Raw genomic sequence first — 18,474 nt, 5'->3', positions numbered from 1 at the left:
CTTTTTTGAAGGGGGGACCACCACCCCAGTCTACCAGTCCAGGGGAACTGTCCCCGATGTCCACGCGATGCCGCAGAGGCGTGTCAGCCAAGACAGCCCTACAGCATCTAGAGCCCTAAGGAACTTTGGGCGGACCTCATCCACCCCCAGGGCCTTGCCACCGAGGAGCTTTTTAAACACCTCAGCGACCTCAACCCTAGAGATGGGAGAGCCAGCACCAGCTAACCCAGACTCCACTTCCTCATCGGAAGACGTGTTGGTGGGATTGAGAAGGTCTTCGAAGTATTCCCTCCACCGCCTCACAACGTCCCGAGTCGGGGTCAGCAGCCCCCCATCCCCATTGTACACAATGTTGACGGAGCACAGCTTTCCCCTTCTGAGCTGCCGGATGGTGGACCAGAATCTCCTCGAAGCTGTCCGGAAGTCATTCTCCATGGCCTCTCCAAACTCCTCCCATGCCCGGGTTTTTACCTTAGCAACCGCCGAAGCTGCACTCCGCTTAGCCCACCGATACCCATCAGCTGCCTCTGGAGACCCACAGGCCAAAAAGGCCCGATAGGACTCCTTCTTCAGCTTGACGGCATCCCTTACTGCCGGTGTCCACCAACGAGTTTGGGGGTTTCCGCCATGACAGGCACCGATGACCTTACGGCCACAGCTGTGGCTGGCCGCCTCGACAATAGAGGCACGGAACACAGCCCATTCGGACTCAATGTCCCCCGCCTCACCCGGGACATGGTTGAAGCTTTGCCGGAGATGGGAGTTGAAACCCTTTCTGACAGGGGACTCTGCCAGATGTTCCCAGCAGACCCTCACAACACGCTTGTGTCTGCCAGGCCTGACCGGCATCCTCCCCCACCATCTGAGCCAACTCACCACCAGGTGGTGATCAGTTGACAGCTCCGCCCCTCTCTTCACCCGAGTGTCCAGAACATGCGGCTGCAAATCCGACGACACGACTACAAAGTCGGTAATCGAACTGCGGCCTAGAGTGTCCTGGTGCCAAGTGCACATGTGGGCACTCTTATGTCTGAACAAGGTGTTCGTTATGGACAGTACATGACGAGCACAGAAGTCCAACAACTAAACACCACTCGAATTTAGATTAGGGGGGCCGTTCCTCCCAATCACGCCCCTCCAGGTCTCGCTGTCATGAGCATTGAAGTCCCCCAGCAGAATGAGGGATTCCCCGAAGGAGTGCTCTCCAACACCCCCTCCAAGAACTCCAAAAAGGGTTGGTACTTTGAACTGCTATTTAGTGCATAAGCACAAACAACAGTCAGGACCCGTCCCCCCACCCGAAGGCGGAGGGAGGCTACCCTTTTGTCCACCGGGGTAAACCCCAACGTACAGGCGCCAAGCCGGGGGGCAATGAGCATGTCCACACCTGCTCGGCGCCTCTCACCGGGAGCAACTCCAGAATGGAAGAGGGTCCAGGTGAGTCCAACTATATCTAGCCGGAACCGTTCAACCAGCTCAGGCTCCTTCCCCGACAGAGAGGTGGCATTCCACGTCCATATAGCTCGCTTTTGCAGCCGAGGATCAGACTGCCAGGATCCCCGCCTCTGGCAGCCGCCCAGCTCACACTGCACCCGACCCCAATGGCCCCTCTTGGAGGTGGTGAGCCCATGTTACCCTTTCGGGCTGAGCCCGACCGGGCCCCATGGGCAAAGGCCCGGCCACCAAGCGCTCGCCTCCGTGCCCCACCTCCAGGCCTGCTCCAGAGGGGGGCCCCAGGGACCCATATCCGGGCAAGGGAAACCTTGGTCCTTGCTTTCTCCTCATCATAGGGGTGATTTGAGCCGGACTTCGTCTTGTCCCTCCACTAGACACCTGTTTGCCGTGGGTGACCCTACCCGGTGCATGAGCCCCCGACAACATAGCTGCTAGGATTGTCAGGACGCACAAACTCCTCCACCACGATAAGGTGGCGGCTCAGGGAGGAATATGTTTTTAAGGAAGGGGAAAAAAGGATTGATTAAAATAAGAAATCAGATTTGGTGTGAAAAAAATCTAAGAGTTTGCTTTTTAGCCATATCACCCTGCCCTAACTTACCTTCTAATGCATTGTCAGTAATATCAATCTCAGGGTTTTCACCAGATTTTGGGATCTGGCTGCAGGGAATTTCTCCTACTAAGCCAGGAGAGCATTAAAGAGGTTGGACAATCATGTATGTTTGTAAGACCCGGCTTGTGGTCCGCGTTCCAGGTAATCCTTAAGAATTGGGTTTGTGTGGGCAAAACAATCCATTAAACTATGAAAATAGTACTGGCTTGCCTTCATGCATAAACTTGATGTTTTATTTGATTAAATTAATAAATGTTGATTAATTTTATTGTTGGCCCACTTCTAATATAAACAGATAATCGTGTGCATATGAAGCATTAGTATTTAGGCCATTAGACACAAACTGCAGTCTGTATAAATGCAGAGGGGCTATGGACTACCAGTGTGCCCAGAGCTTCAGTGCCTGATGTGATTACATAAGACATAAGTCAGTTGATATTCCAAAGAAAATCCAGTAATTCTTGTGTGTGTGGTAGGTGGATCATGGCCACTCCCCTTTGTTGAAACCTCAACAGACCAGCTCTGCCATATTTCAGTGTTTGTTTCTAAAAAGAAAAATGACATGAAACAAAGCCATGTCTGAATATTGATGGTTAGCACTTGGTAGAATTGTGTCTGTGGGTACGTGGGACACGGATATGTCAGGATGGACTTATGAATAGTCCTTTAGATACAGAGGTTAGTGGGAAATATGCAGCTTCAAGCTGCTTCATATTACATTCTGCAGCACATGACATCACTTCAAGCAAAATGGTCGAGCACAAACACAAAATCATAAGTTTGTATCATTTTTTTTGTAGAAATAGACAAAAATGAGGGGGGGTATTCCAGTAAACAAGACTACAACATGAGCAAGGACCATTGGCTATGGTGGATGTATGACCATGGATTATCTGTGAAAACTGATTGCTGTAATTACAAATAACCCAAAATTAGGCTTCAAATGTGGAGTTTCGTGTTTTATGCCATTGTAAAGATGAATAAGTAAAAACTAATTAAATTAATAAATAAATGTAAAATAAATTTTGTTTATAATTTCCTTCAATTTGTCATGAAAACATTAATTGGAAAAAGGATGGTTAAAGATGTGAGCTTGGCTTGCTTTTTTTTATTAGTCAAGCTCTTTGAAATATTGAAAAATAATTGTCTAGCTTAAGTTTACTAAACCCATGTTTATTTGCATTAGTATTAAAATGTACAGCAGCGAATGTAGATCTGTTACTAAATTGTTTATCATGGGTTACTTATGTTCTATGCTATGTACACATACAGAGCCTTCTATCCATCTTCTGCATCCTTTATGTGCATATTTCAGTCAGTTTTCAGAGAGCTTGCGTTTGCTTACCTAGACGTAGCACGCACCGTAGTAACACCAGAAACTGTGGGGGCAGCGTTGCGTGGTATGGCTAACGTACCACCAGAGAAAAGAACAAAGAAGCTGCACTGTGATGAAGGGTCGCCCATGTGCATTATCATGGTCTCCTCCTTTGTTGCCATGTTTGCTATTGACTAAAACTATTGATGAAACTTGGTTGTGAACCTATACTCTGCACTGTCAACCATGTCAATGTAAAGTATGCAGGAGAATTTGGATGGCGATGTTTGGCTACATTTGATGTGGATGTACCGATTTACATATATAAAGGGAGCATAAATAAGCCTTTACAATTGTCTACAAAATTGATGTTTCTCAACTAGACTGTGATGAGATCTTTTTGGCATTCCTTATTTTATGTCATTGAAAGAAAAGGAGAGCTTTTCAGTATTTCAAAGAATCACATAAACACTTTTTACCTAATCTGAGCCTAATGAAATATTCTTATAATGCTGATATATTGGCTCAAGTGCACAAAACCACAGGTTTTAAGTATATCTTTGAAGTATATCTTATAATTATAAGATAATCTTTGAAGTTGTTTTATAATGGAGAAAATGCAGTTTGTTATACCTCAAGAATCTACACTGTGTGTTTTAGGGAAAACTGAACAGAAATAAGCCTTTTGCTGCTTTGCTTGGTCAATATTTGTGCTAAACCCGTTTGATCCTGGACATGACTGTTGCTTTTTTTTTTTTAGCATTTAGCTTATTTTAAGGCTAATACGGCATTTACGCACTTCATGTTAACCAAGCGCATTCCACTGTTATCCGTGTGTGTGTAGTGTGTTTTGACAGCTGTCTCCTCCTCCTTCATTCTTTCTCTCAGCTTCTTCAGCCTGTCAGCTGCTGTGTGTGTGTGTAACAATACATAAAATTAAAAATGGAGACGCTGAAAAACTATATTGATCAAGGTGCATCTTTTCTGCTTTTGATACACACTCATAATCTGTTTTGACATATCATTACACCATGTAAAAACACTAAACAGTTTCCTCCGTCTCAGCCCATTATAACACCCCCGGAGGACTTTGCGTCTGAATGTCAGAACCGGTCTGGTGGGTCTGCTGTGTGCAGGCTCTGCGGTTAGTTTCCACGGTAATGCTCATGTTCTCATCTTTCTGTGAGGAGGTTGCTGTATGTTTTTGAAGATTGTTTACCAGGAGAGACAGTCACAGGGGCATAGCTGTCAGCCCGGTGCCTAGCTCAAGGGCACATTAGTGGCACTGCACTCCTGTTGTTGGAACATGTTGGAACGTATTTCAGTGTCATGTGACTTTAACTGTAGTTTCTCAGTTTGGAAGTCTCATAGTCCTCGTTTTGTGCCAATAGGGGTAGCACCAGTTTAGCACAGCCACAAGGCACTTAATTAATCTATATCAGGGGTACCCAAATCTGTTCCTCGAGATCTACTATCCTGCAACGTTTAGATGCATCCCCTCTCCAACACACCTGAGTCAAGTGTCTGAATTCCCTCATCCTCATTTCATTCAGCTCTGCATAGGCCTATTAACGAGCCATTCATTTGTTTTAATGTGTGTTGTAGAAAGGATTCATCTAAAGTTGCAGGATAGTATATCTCGAGGACATGACTTGGGAACCCCTGATCTATATAGCTGATATAGAGATCGGGGATTTCAATCTATAAGCATTTCAATCCAAAAAAAAACAACTATTCAGAATCACTTCTTTGAATCCCCCCCCCGTCCCTCCAACCGACAGGTGAGCATTGTTGATTAACACCATGTTGCCATCATTATCATGTACACATGTACACACACGTGGTCTGCAGAACCACACTGCATTTCCCACCTGAGTATGTAATGTGATGGTTGCATATGACTCCATTGTAAGCTCTGTCCGTGACTGTGGGGAGACAGCTTTTCAACTCTCAATATGTAAATGTGCAGAACACCTATATCATCATTCTACCTTTTCTTCCATCATTTGCTTCCATCATGCTTGTGCTTTTTCTTGACAGAACTGTAAACTCGGGCGCTTTGAGATGAGGTCTTCTATTTGCTTCACATCTAACATGAAACTTAAGCCTGTTTTCCACCATGTGGTCCGACTTTGGATGGGGAATTATACATGTTTGTTTTTGCGTTTCTACAGCCGAAAATTGTGAATGCCAGAATATTTGATCAGAGAGGTCCTACATTTTGGGAATCTTTCACTGGGTTCACAGTCTTGATTAAAGGAATTGTCACTTTCCATTCGACAAAAAAAAAAAAAGAAAAAAAAAGAGAACAGGAACAGCGCCATGTTTAAATATACTGTTTCTTTTTTTAAAACTACATAAGATGAGGGAACACAAACTGCTGGATATCCGGCATTCTTCTCCTTTGTTTCTTTCACGTTGGTTATAATTTAAGTAAGGTGTAATACCGTTATGACGTTACACTATTACATAGCTAACACATCTATTGCTATTCAGCCTAAGGTTCATTTATGCTTCCTTACGTACATAATAGGTACGTTCTATTAAAGTGTGTTCATAACTTGGCACCCTTCATACTTCCATATGTCTTTTACGTTGCCATGGTTAAGTTAGTTCGTTCACGAGTGGGCAGTGCTTAGTTCAGATTTCACTTCCATGTTCTGGATCGCTATAAAGTTTGCATCCACCTGACACACTCATACAACCTATTTTCAAAATCTTCTGTCAACTCTACAGTTGTCCTTGTTGTCTTCTTCTTTTGGTTCCTCTCCTTCTTCTCTGGTTAGTTCCTTTCACTGGCTGCATGTTAGTTATACTTAGGCCTGTCACGATAACAAATTTTGCTGTGAGATAAATTTTCTCAGAAATTATCGCAATAAACGATAATATTGCGCAAAGCGATAACGTTGTCATTTTGAGACTATTTTCAACTAATATAATATGACGACAAATAAAAATGATTGCGTCCGGCAAACTTATTGCACTAATTTTTTCTGCAAGCCCCCAGAAAATGGACCACTTAAGCGCGTAAAAAAACAAAACAAAAACAGAATACTTCTTCTGCGTCAAGCATAAATGGGTCTTTGTACTTTGCCTACCAGGTAACGTCAATGTTGGTTGTAAAAACGCAACAAAGATTTGGAGAGGCTTTCACACAGACATGGTTTTGGTTTTGGTTCTTGCTTCGGACTGTTGTCAAGTCTCAGAACCATGGTGCTTTTTGGCAAACAGGCCCATGTTCTCAACAGTTTACCCAAAACTAAAGAAAGCGAAGTTTACCATCCGGAGCTAAAACATAATCAGCTTGGAGATTTTGTGTGAATTAACCTTTTATTAGATGGTGCACTCTAAAATGACTGCATAGTCATGGTAGACTTATGATATACTAGCTTTACCTGGCAGAGGTTGCACTAGGCCTAATTTTCTTGGAGGGGTTCCACACAAAACTTTTTGCTGGTTGTTGTCTCTGGCTCTACATTTTTATTATATTTGTACATCATCATCATAGACTCTCACAATTTCACACACTTCATACCAGAACCAATTAGCAGTAAAGTGCAGCCCCTTTTTTTTTCTCCATGTTGGCTGGCAGACAGCTCAGTAAATTGATGCTACCTTGTGGTGCTGGTAACAAACATACTGAGACAATAGTTGCATGGACTGTTTGATATTTCACAATTAAATGACTGTTTTTTCTATTAATAAAGTTATTGACACCGTCTGGTTTCAGCGCTTCCTCATCAGAATCAGAATCAGAATCAGAATCAGAATCAGATTTATTGCCAAGTAACTTCCATTCCAAGGAATTTGTTGTGATTTGACGGTGCCTACATATAAATAAATAAATAAATATGAACCATAAAGATATGAACAAGCCAACTGAACATATAACATATAACATTAAGACTGAAAAACTATATAAGAGTGGAAATAAAAGTTATGTACATTAAATAAGATAAAGTAAAGTAGTGTATTTACATGAAATGTGCAGTCTGTAGTATAAAAATGTACAAGTTGAAGTGACCAATGGAGGGGGAGTGTGTTAATATAACTCCTGTGTGCTTGATGTCGCTAATATAACAAATTGCGTTGTGTCAGTTAGTCAGGTAAGTCTTTAGGTGAGTTCCAAAGCCTGATGGCAGAGGGGAAGAAACTGTTTTTGTGGCGGGAGGTTCTGGTTCTGATAGACCGCAGCCTCCGGCCAGAGGGGAGAGGGTCAAACAGATGGTGTCCAGGGTGGGAGGGGTCAGCTGCTATCCTCCCTGCTCTCCTCAGGGTTCTGGAGGAGTAGAGTTCTGGGAGAGAAGGAAGGCTGCAGCCAATCACCTTTTCTGCAGAACGTATGATACGCTGCAGTCTGCACCTGTCCTTGGCAGAGGAAGCAGCGTACCAGACGGTGATGGAGGAGGTGAGGATGGACTCCATGATGGCAGTGTAGAAGTGGACCAGCATTGTCCGTGGTAGATTGAACTTCTTCAGCTGCCTCAGGAAGTACATCCTCTGCTGAGCCTTCTTGATGAGGGAGCTGATGTTCAGCTCCCATCTGAGGTCCTGGGAGATGATGGTGCCCAGGAAGCGGAAGGACTCCACAGTGTCCACTGGGGAGCCACACAGGATGACAGGGGAGGGGGGGGCTGTGCTCTTCCTGAAGTCCATAATCATCTCTACTGTTTTGGAAGCATTGAGCTCCAGGCTGTTATTGCTGCACCAAGCCATCAGACGGTCAATCTCCCATCTATAAGCGGACTCATCCCCACCAGAGATGAGTCCAATGAGGGTGGTGTCGTCTGCAAACTTCAGGAGCTTGACAGACTGGTGACTGGAGGTGCAACTGTTCGTGTACAGAGAGAAGAGCAGGGGAGAAAGAACACAGCCTTGCGGGGAGCCGGTGCTGATCGTCCTGGAGTCCGAAGTGTGGCTTCCCAGTCTCACGCGCTGCTTCCTGTCCGACAGGAAGTCAGTGATCCACCTGCAAGTGGTGTCGGGCACGTTGAGTTGTGAAAGCTTGTCCTGCAGACGAGCCGGGACGATTGTGTTAAATGCGGAGCTGAAATCCACAAACAGGATCCTGACGTAGGATCCTGCAGAGTCCAGGTGCTGGAGGATGAAGTGAGTGGCCAGATTTACAGCATCGTCTACAGACCTGTTGGCTCTGTAGGCAAACTGTAGGGGGTCCAGGAGTGAGTCCGTGATGGATTTGAGGTGGGACAGAACCAGGCGCTCAAAGGATTTCATGACCACAGAGGTCAGGGCGACGGGTCTGTAGTCATTCAGTCCTGTGGGTCCCTGTTTCTTGGGGACTGGGATGACTGGAACTGGCTGTTTGTTGGTGTGTTGGGTTGCAGCAGTTTGAGTTTACAGCAAATTAAATTACACATGGTTCTAAACAGACGAAGCTTGTGCACCATTTCGTAGCTCTGCCTGATCTATCCATCCAAACATTTCTGAATTCTCTTCTGCTGTTTTTTTTCCTTTTTTTTTCTCTAAACACAGAATTGCACACACAAAGGCTTGTATATATTTACTGTATGTTTACCTGTTCTACTTTGTTGTAATCATACTGGCTGAATGTATTCACAACGTTTAAAAATCAGATTATTATGTGCTCAACTAGACTTATTAGCATGATGGTGACAATAAGAATATCTGAGTTAAAAACTTGGAACAAGTCTTGTCATCATCAGCTGATTTTCAAAGTAGGTTCTCCCTTTCTCTCCTCTGCTGACTCCACATGACTCGTTTCCCTGGCAACTGAGAAATTGTTGACGTCTTTGGCATCATGAGGCTTTCAAAGCACACGCACACGTACATGCATGTCACAAGACAATCTACTGAGTTCTGACTAATTCTAACAATATTTTCCTGAGGTCAGCACAGAGATGAAAAAGTCCTAACTTGTCAACCGGTCAGTTAATCAATGATTTGGTCACAATGAAGAGAAAGAAAGGTTAAGAGCATTGGGACCAGGAGCGTTTTTAGACTGGTAGTGTTGTCATGTTGACCTGTCTAATTCTTACGTATGCTGAATAATATACATACATATTCTTAGGTCATCAAGTTTCAACTTCAGTGGTAAAATGTGTGTTTCACAGAAGTTTGTCCACAGACTGTAGGAATCAGATTAACAGCACAGGTCTGGAAGTAGAGGCAAAGAAAAGCAAATCACGGGAACAACCTGGGTAAAGAAAAAAAGCATGAATTAATTCACACATGCACACTCAGAGTTTTCTGAAAGGACCACATTATGAGGGGTGAGGAAAGTGGAGCTGGAAAATTTGGGTTAAGAAAGAGGGTGAACAGTTCTCTCTCTGTCTCTCTGGATAGTGTCTTTGGAGAACGGAGGGAAATTAAAACACGGAGGAGGGATTTTCGGTTTTAATATTTACTTTATATGTGTCCTGCACATTTACCAAAGCATGACTATACTATTTTGAAAATGACATTAGGGTTTGATAGAGTAAGAAGCAATGATGGAGAACCAGTCGCAGTTATTGTCTATATCAATTAATTTAGAAGGAAATGGACCAGCTTTGACATTTTGAATGATTTCTGTGTTCAGTGTATGTATGTAATGTACGTAAAAATGCTTTTTAGTTAAGAAATGCTCTGAATAAAGGTTTTAAGATGATTTATAAGAATATTTTTGTTAAATATACTTAACATAAAATCAGGAGGAGACCTTCCTCATTAAAAATTCTTCAGGTTTCACATTTCAATGTAACACACTTGGGGTTTTCCCAGGATTCTTGACACCATTCCAACATATTTCAGGTGAGCATACTTTGAAGCACAGCTATATCATGTCGCTCAACACAAAGAGTTGTAATTCTTTACAATTCAAGTGTTTTTACACACACGTGAGCTAAAACAGAATCAAAATTTCTCAGTTGCTAAAAACAGAAAGATCCAACCCTGTTTAATAATAAAAATATTGTTATTGCTCATTAATGTTTCTGATGAGAAATATGATCCTATCAACAAATGGAAAACCATCTCGACCTTTACCTACAGTATCTATTGTTGCCGCATGTGCTGCAATAACTGCAACTAAATGTTTTTGATAAAGTTTAGTCAGTGCTGCGTGTTAGCTTTTCACACATTGCTCTTTACCAAGCACCTTAAGTTCTGTGATGTTTCTTCTCTGCATGTCTGTGAAATTACGGTCAAATGTTTGTTTGCCAATTTAAAAAAAGATGTATTCAATTATGGTTTTCAGTAGAATCACCTGTGTACTCATGGTTATTATCCCACTCCTTGACCCATGTCCATACATTTTCCTTTTATAGTTCTCTGGTGTAATTGAGAAGTCTTCAAACCAAACCATAATACTACCGCCACTGTGTTTAATTGATGACAATGATTTTATGCTGGAATTTTGTATTTTCCTTTTTCTTTTTTTGTAATACTTTATGTTGAACCAAATAGTTTCCTCACAATCTTACAGCTTGTAGATGTGATACATACAAACTACAGACAGCCAACAGCAGTGCCTTTGTCACCATTGTTTAGTGCCCTCCTCATGGTGCTCTTAGGAATGTGAAAATGACCAAAACATCAGCATAAACCATTTGGTTTAAATGATTTCTTACATTTTGGCAAAGTGTGAAATCTAAAAGAAAATGGGCTCTGCTTCTAAGTTTGCCTGATCTTGATCCCCTCCACACACTGCTCTGTCTGAACCGTATTCACTAACTCAGGTTTTAAGTCATGTGTTACAGAATTATGATTATGGGTCAGGGCAGCACTCTGTAAAAAGGACAAAAAGAAAAATAAGAAAAAGAGCACCTTTTAATTATTTTGTCTTCAACTAAAGTGATGCAACTATATACTGAGCCAAATGAGTTTGTGGTGAAAATACCCAGATTAAAAAACAAAAAAACAACAGCAACATTTACTTTCATTCAGCTTTAACTGAGCTAGCAGCAGTACAGTATTGTCATGGCTGATAGAGATATTGATGAAAAATATCAATCTAATTTTTTTAACAAGAACTGGGGCCCATATATAGTTAAATCTATATTATAGAGACACTGAAGCTCGTACAAGAGTTTCTCTGCAGCTAGTAGCAAGCGGCATCAGGATAATCCACAGAGATGTTTTTGGAGCTAGCATCTTGCATCTATCAGAGTTGCTAAAGCATTAGCTTCATGTCCACTCTTATTAGGCTTAACAAGGTTAAATATTAGTGACCAGTTTAATATCTAATTATCCAGCAGATACAGGCCAGCAAAATCTTCCTCTTGATGCAGACATTTCTTTTATGTAAGTGGAATACTTACTTCCTTTTTAGTTCTGCTTTACTATGCACCTATTCATAAAAAAATGTTTGGCTCTTTAGCTGTGATATGGTAATCTTTCTGCTGTTCAGTGGAGACCAGATAGATAGCTTGCTTAAAAAAGCTGCTTACTCCTGCTTGAAAATTTTAACCACAACAAGCTAGAAGATCAAAGAACTCCGAAGAGGTGTGTCAAGTTTTGCAACAAGTTTGTACTATCTCATCTTTTAGTCTGCAGTTTCTTTTTAAATCAGAAGTTAATATGAAAAAAATGTTTTGCATCTTAAAGACATTTTGATGTAATGAACATGCCTAAACTTTAAGTACAAATATAATTTTTAATGTATTTATAGTTTTGACTGGCCTTTGAAACAAAGATTTTAGGACATGAAGTTTGTAAAAAGAATTTTTAGAAGTAACGTAGGTGGCAGTTTAATTATGCCGACTTCTTGGGGGCTCTGTTGAGAAGCATATCCTTTAACTCTTTATTTGTTGATCTTATAGTCATATGGTCACATGTGGTTTCTGCCAGAATGCAGAATGATATAAATGAAATTATAGCCAAAAACAAAGGTATGTTCTTAAAGATGGTAATCAACATCAAACCGGTAAGTAATCTTGGAACATATGCAACGAAAATAAAAGATACCTTAAAATGAGGTGTTTAATGTTAAAATCATTAAATGAAAATATCCGAAATCTCTACAGCAATAAAGAGTAACAACACTTCCAACAACTACTTTCATTGTAGCATACCATATTTTAACATTGAAGAACCTAAATGACTTACATGCTTCCTACGAGGCAACATAAACATACTATAACACCATTATAAACCACTATTATAAACCAAGGTGAAAATAGTAAACACAATGCTTAATTGTGAAGAAAACAAAATTTAAAACAAGAAAAACTTACTGTCCTCATACATGCATAGTGTGACTCGCTCAGCCTGTGACCATGTGACTTGCAGTGGCAGCTACGGACCCAGTTAGGACCCCGGAGCTCTACGGCTGCCTTATGTATTGCCTGGCTGGGGAATTTTTGTACAGTTTGATCACTTTTGATTCGGCTGTGTTAAGATTAAAACTTTGTCACCACAACATTTACATGTTAAATGTTCTCCAAGCTTTAGGGTTGGGAGGTTCAACTAAGAGGGAGAGGAAAACAAAACAAACACACCTCGCCACACCTTGACGATTAACCCACACCTTGTACCAGAGATCGTGTCTGTGTTTGCATTCCTGCCCTCTATCACGTGTGGGATAATTGATATTTGCTTCACAGCAGCTGGAGCAAAACTGGGGTGTAGAGACGGGACACAAGTCAGGAGAGATTTGAGAAAGAAGGTGAGGAACAGAGAAACGTAAGGGAAAGATTAATTTAAAAAGCAAGCACGAGAAAACACTCCAGCCAGATAAAGGAGTGGAAGATGGATTAGGTTTGGTTTGAACCAGAGAGGGAGAGAAAAATGAGGAGCTGCTGTTTTATCACGGCCAACATGAGGAGGGAGGGATGGAAGAACTAAGTGATAAGAATGAATGATGAAGCGTGAAGTCTGTGCCAGTCTAGGCTTCACTGTGATATCACTTACTGCTGACTGAGCAAACACACACCTGATCAGTCACGTTGAATGTTCTTTATTTTACATATGTCAGTCATGATTCAGTTTTGCAGCCTGTGTGTGCCGTCTCATTTCCTCCCCATGCAGCTGTTAGATTTAGATATTCAAACGACTCGAAACGAGTCAGCGTGAATTCTCACAGTACAACTAACTATTCAGTGTAAATCTGCTGTGTCACTTTCATCACAGGAGACATGAATGTTAAGAATGAAAGCAAATGTCACAGAGATTGCCTCACTTTCTGTACGATAAATCACAGTGTCATCTCCAGTAACACTTTCATTACTTATTAACTTAACTGTTAGATCATCTATCACACAAATTGTGTTTTATAATATATTAAGAATAGTTGTGGACAAATAGCCATCTTAACATCACAGAGCTATGAGATGAGATGGAATCTATTCTTTTTTTCCAAGTAAATAAGTCATAAAATCTCTGAGAAACATAATGACAGTTATGCATATTGAAAAAAAAAGTTGCACATCCTCACCACTGAAGTATTAAAGTGTGTAGAATTATCAGTTTAACAGGAGGTGTTGTGTCTGCGTACAGACTGATGGGCACACAAAGTCAGTTACAATGAGCTCAGCTCTGTTTGTGTGAGGATGATGGAGGATGTGCTGTCAAAGTGATGACTCCTTTCCTTTTAGTCTGAGTCACTATGTGTCATCCTAAAAGATGCACAAAACCCACTAACATCTATTTACTCATCACACGTGTAAATAAATCATGACATCCAACCAGATGGGTATCAAATAAACAGTTCAGCATCTGTAAATAGGGATATTCTAAAAAAAAGTGTTAAAAATATTTAAGATAAAATAGTTTATTTATGAAGATATTTATGAATGTATGTATGACTATCAGTGTGCTATCAATACAACTCATGCATTAAAGGGTTAAGGTCGTAAAGTCATGTAGTGTCACTTAAATCCCAAATTTCCCCGGAGGGCTCTCCGAAGGGATTAATAAAGTATTCCTATTCTATTCTATTCTATTCTATTAAATGCTTACAAAACACATGGAAAAAGCAGATGTTGCTGTCTTTATTGATAGACTAACTTGTGCTAACCTTAACTCCCACCCCATTGAAGTGAGTATTGTTGTTATCCATGTACAAATTCAGAATTTCCAAAAATTTGTTCCACTGATCTCTTAATGCTGCATTGCTGCATTAAAAGGGCGACAGCTTGTCAGCTAACTGCATTAGCCGTTTGCGTGTTAGCCTCTTGTTGAAACATGTTTGGCCTGAAAACTGTTTTCTGCTGTGTTTGCGTGTACAAACAAGCCATTGTTGTCACATTGTCACATGAAGTGGTACTGGAGTCTATTTTGTTATCTCATGGCTTTGTGTTGTGATATTAAGAGTGTGTTTGTGTGAAACCTGATATTGTAACATTAATCTAAGCTGGTTGTGAAAGGACATGGTCGCTGCCTTACATAATTAATTTAATGAGACACACACACCTACACATTGTTTCCCCACACATTACAACACTCATCATCAGATCTTAATCAGATTGGTTTCTTTATTAGTCTTTAACGCGAGGAATGATGGCACGCACCCACAAGTGCGCACTGCTTTATTACGGGTTTAACGCAGAGATTTCAGTTGTACTGGTGCAAGCATAACCTACATAGTATATAAAGTGAAATACGAAGTTGCTCTATGTTTGGACTGTTGCTGCTCAGTGTAAAGCATTGCATGGTTCAAGTGAAAGTGGAGCTTTGCTGTAGTTTAAAATCTTTTTGCTTCGTTTCCACTGCACACAGACTTGTACACAGATTTAGTGACAAATTCTTTACATGCGTGCGTGATCTTGGATCAGTTATAGATAAACTTAATAGAAATATTTTAGGTTTCATGTCCAATTCAGCAGTGAACAGAAGATAAATGGCCATTAACAGGTGTGTGTATATTTATTTACTTATTTTTTGTTTATTTTTGCTATTAATTTTAGGCTATTTTGATCATTTTCATTGCAGGTGCCACTAAAGAGATTGGCTCAGCACTAACCAGGATGTGTATGAGACACCGCAGCATCGAATCCAAGCTCAAACTGTTCACAACGTAAGAGGCATAAACACACACACACACACATGCATGCTTGGATCTATCAGACACAGTAGCATCTGATGTGATGTTTACAAGGAGGGAAAAACAGGTGAAGCTGTGAATGGCTGCTTGATGACAGCTGGCATTTGACAGTGTGGGAATCAGACACTTAATTACACTCAGCTGACACGTGGTCGTACATGACGGCTTCAGTGTGTCTCTAAGTAGGTGTGTGTGACAGAAGGGGAGAGCTGTCATGATTTCACCCTTCCTCACTGTCGCTGCCTGTGTCAGTCGTTGTTCTGTCATCACTGTTGTTGGACAAACGGTCGCTTTGTAAGTCACAAATCCTGTTTTATAGCTGTAGAATTTCATCTCTTCAGCTCAGCTGTTTGGACATTTATTTTTAACTATCAGCTCCCAATAAATCTCTTTATTTTACACCCTTTATTCAAGATTCTGTTAGGATTAGGAGTTCTGTTGAGGCTACTCATAAGTTTTCTTGGTAGTGTGCTTTGGCCTTTTTCTCTGCTTGAGGTCCCGAGGACTCTGAAAAAACCTTTCAATGGGTGGTGTTCTGTACTTTGCTGCAACCATCCTTCCCTCCATCCTGACGCACCTTCCAGTCCCTGTAACAAAACAACAACAACAAAAAAACATCCCAAAGAATCTTATTTTCATGTTTTACTGTTGGGTTGGAAACAGTGTGATTTTGCATTTCATTTACACAATTAACACTTATTTATAAAAGCCTGATAAATGAAGTGTTGCACTCCTGACTGTCCTGTAAGATTTTCTCATCTCTTTTGTTCCTGATTACTAAAGTTTGGATGAACAGCCAGATCCGAGGAGTGTGAAGGTTGTGTTTAAACTTTGGAGATTTTCTTGTATTCCTCTCTAGAGCTGTGCCCTGATGCTTCTTTCTTGCAGTTCTGCAGACAGCTGTGTCACCTCCCACCACTGATTTAAACAGTGAACAAAATCTAATTTTCCAGAGCTTGGAATGATAAAATGAAAGTGGTGTGTCTGATTGAACTTGCCCGCAAATTAATAATATAATGCCAGAAGGATATAGAAAAAATAACATGTTGTTTAGAGTATTTTGTTTCCAAAAAAATGAGGTAAAACACATTAATTGAGAAGGCTAAACTTTAAATCCTGTTTTCAGAGCTCTATCTGAAAGTCTCATCACTCCACTTGAGTCAGCAATGGAAGACTGGAAAAAAAGGGCCAATCAGCTGGACAAAGACCATGCCAAAGGTATGTTAACATGCTAACAGACACACACACACACCAGCACAGATACAATGCTTTTCTTATTGGGGTTCTCTTGTTCAGAGTATAAGAAGGCCAGAGCAGACATTAAGAAGAAATCATCAGACACCATCAAACTGCAGAAGAAGGTGAAGAAAGGTAAGAAGAACCCATTTATTTTACATGCAGTAGGTTTTTATCGACACTGAACAGAACTGTTGTCATGGCATTTTTTCTAATAATTTGTAAAGTTTCCATGTGAGAACTAGATCCAAGAAGCCTTATGCCAAAAAGAAAAAGAATTGTCCACATAAATAAACAACAAGTGCAACAAGGAGTCTGTTTCAGCCTGCCTTCATGCTGAAGACATGTTTTTAGATAACTGCTGTATTACAGTAGTCCCTGATGCCCAAAAGGAAGGAATAATCCTTCTGAAAACATGTTTCTCAGCTGAAATAACAGCCCCATGAGGCAAATGATGAAGATGATTGACAGTTTTTGTGGATTGTCGGGTTTGTAGGGTTCTTCTGTCTAGACTTTAACATGAGCAACTTATGACATCATTTAGACTTCAACCTTTTGATGTGGAATGACTTGATTTCCTGCACAAGACACAACAAAATGTTCATTTTCTTGATAACAGAAATCCATTGAATTGATACTCCTGCAGATAGCCACATTGTCCAAGGCAGATAGGCCGGCTTATTTATTAGTGTAGACCAGCTGACAGACATATAATGATTTGTTTATGACTTTGTTAGAGTTTCGAAATTCTGACTTAATTTAGGACTTTTTAGTCATAAATCGCTGCTTGAAGGTTTTGACTTTGGACGTGTTTTTATTAACTTGGTCTACCTACATTAAATGCACTTAAACGTTTGCAGCAAGAGGTCTATTTTTGGACGCCAGGCTAGATAATTGAATCATTGCCATAGAAACCTGGACATACCTGCAGGCAGGCACCTGGCCCACACCCTTACCTGCTGTCAGTGACACACCCTTTTGTTGCCATGGCTTCTTTCAGCCTTCACAAGTCATAATGAAAGAAACTGAAAGCTTATCAAGAATGAATTCAGGCTGCCTTAAGTAGAATGAAAATGCAAAAACCCAAATTTGTGCATGTCACAAGTCGCACAACCAAGATCAAAACAGAACATTGAAGCCAGTATACAAGTACCCTCTCTCTCTCTCTCTCTCTCTCTCTCTCTCTCTCTCTCTCTCTCTCTCTCTCTCTCTCTCTCTCTCTCTCTCTCTCCCTCTCTCCCCCTCTATATCTCTCTCTGGAAATCCAATACGCAAATGAACAGACACAGAAATGGTGCATGCACACATCACAAGTCCCATTGCAGACCCGCCCAGGGTAAACAGAATAATGTCTGATGTGGGTTTAACATCTCTGAACTTGTTTTTTGCTTTGTGCCTTTTTCTTCATCTGCCTCGTGTTCGGTTCTGCACCATTCCTTTTCACAGTCTTTGTATCTCAATTTAATCAACCATCGTGACTTTGGAGCACAAACCAAATCCCCTAAATAGTTTTGAACATTCTGAACTCTGCTGAGTGGCTTCTGCTGCTGTGATAGCACTGTGTTCAATACAAAAGTTTACAGATTAGATACCGAATATCCACCTTTATTTGCTACTGCGTAAGAATACTTTCATTTAGCAGTTTTTGAATATTAAAATCAAGGCCCACAAATCAGAAGGAAGCACACAGTCCCAACAGGTTGCAAAGAGAGACTTTATCCAGACTTCTTTGTTTATTGAAATCCTGATATGGACACGATGATCCCCTCACTTTGCAAAGGAAATGCTTGTACACAGCTACAGTACATGTTGTAGATCAGAGCTGGCTTTGGGTTAAGATGATCTAGCAAAATC

The 18,474-nt window shown here is 41.0% G+C and overlaps 1 protein-coding gene across 2 annotated transcripts in view; it reads left to right on the top strand.

Annotated features, from left to right (window-relative positions):
- mtss1 (MTSS I-BAR domain containing 1) overlaps positions 1-18,474 on the top strand; it is a 75,035-nt gene that overhangs the window by 35,122 nt on the left and 21,439 nt on the right. For both annotated transcript variants that reach the window (XM_041981482.1, XM_041981480.1), the window contains exons 4-6: positions 15,273-15,357; positions 16,511-16,602; positions 16,681-16,755. In XM_041981482.1, coding sequence (XP_041837416.1) covers positions 15,273-15,357; positions 16,511-16,602; positions 16,681-16,755 — 252 coding nt within the window. The remainder of the gene's footprint in view (positions 1-15,272; positions 15,358-16,510; positions 16,603-16,680; positions 16,756-18,474) is intronic.

This window comes from Melanotaenia boesemani, chromosome 3 (genome assembly GCF_017639745.1).
Source record: "Melanotaenia boesemani isolate fMelBoe1 chromosome 3, fMelBoe1.pri, whole genome shotgun sequence".
Taxonomy (NCBI): domain Eukaryota; kingdom Metazoa; phylum Chordata; class Actinopteri; order Atheriniformes; family Melanotaeniidae; genus Melanotaenia; species Melanotaenia boesemani.
This window is presented reverse-complemented; position numbering and strand designations above follow the sequence as displayed.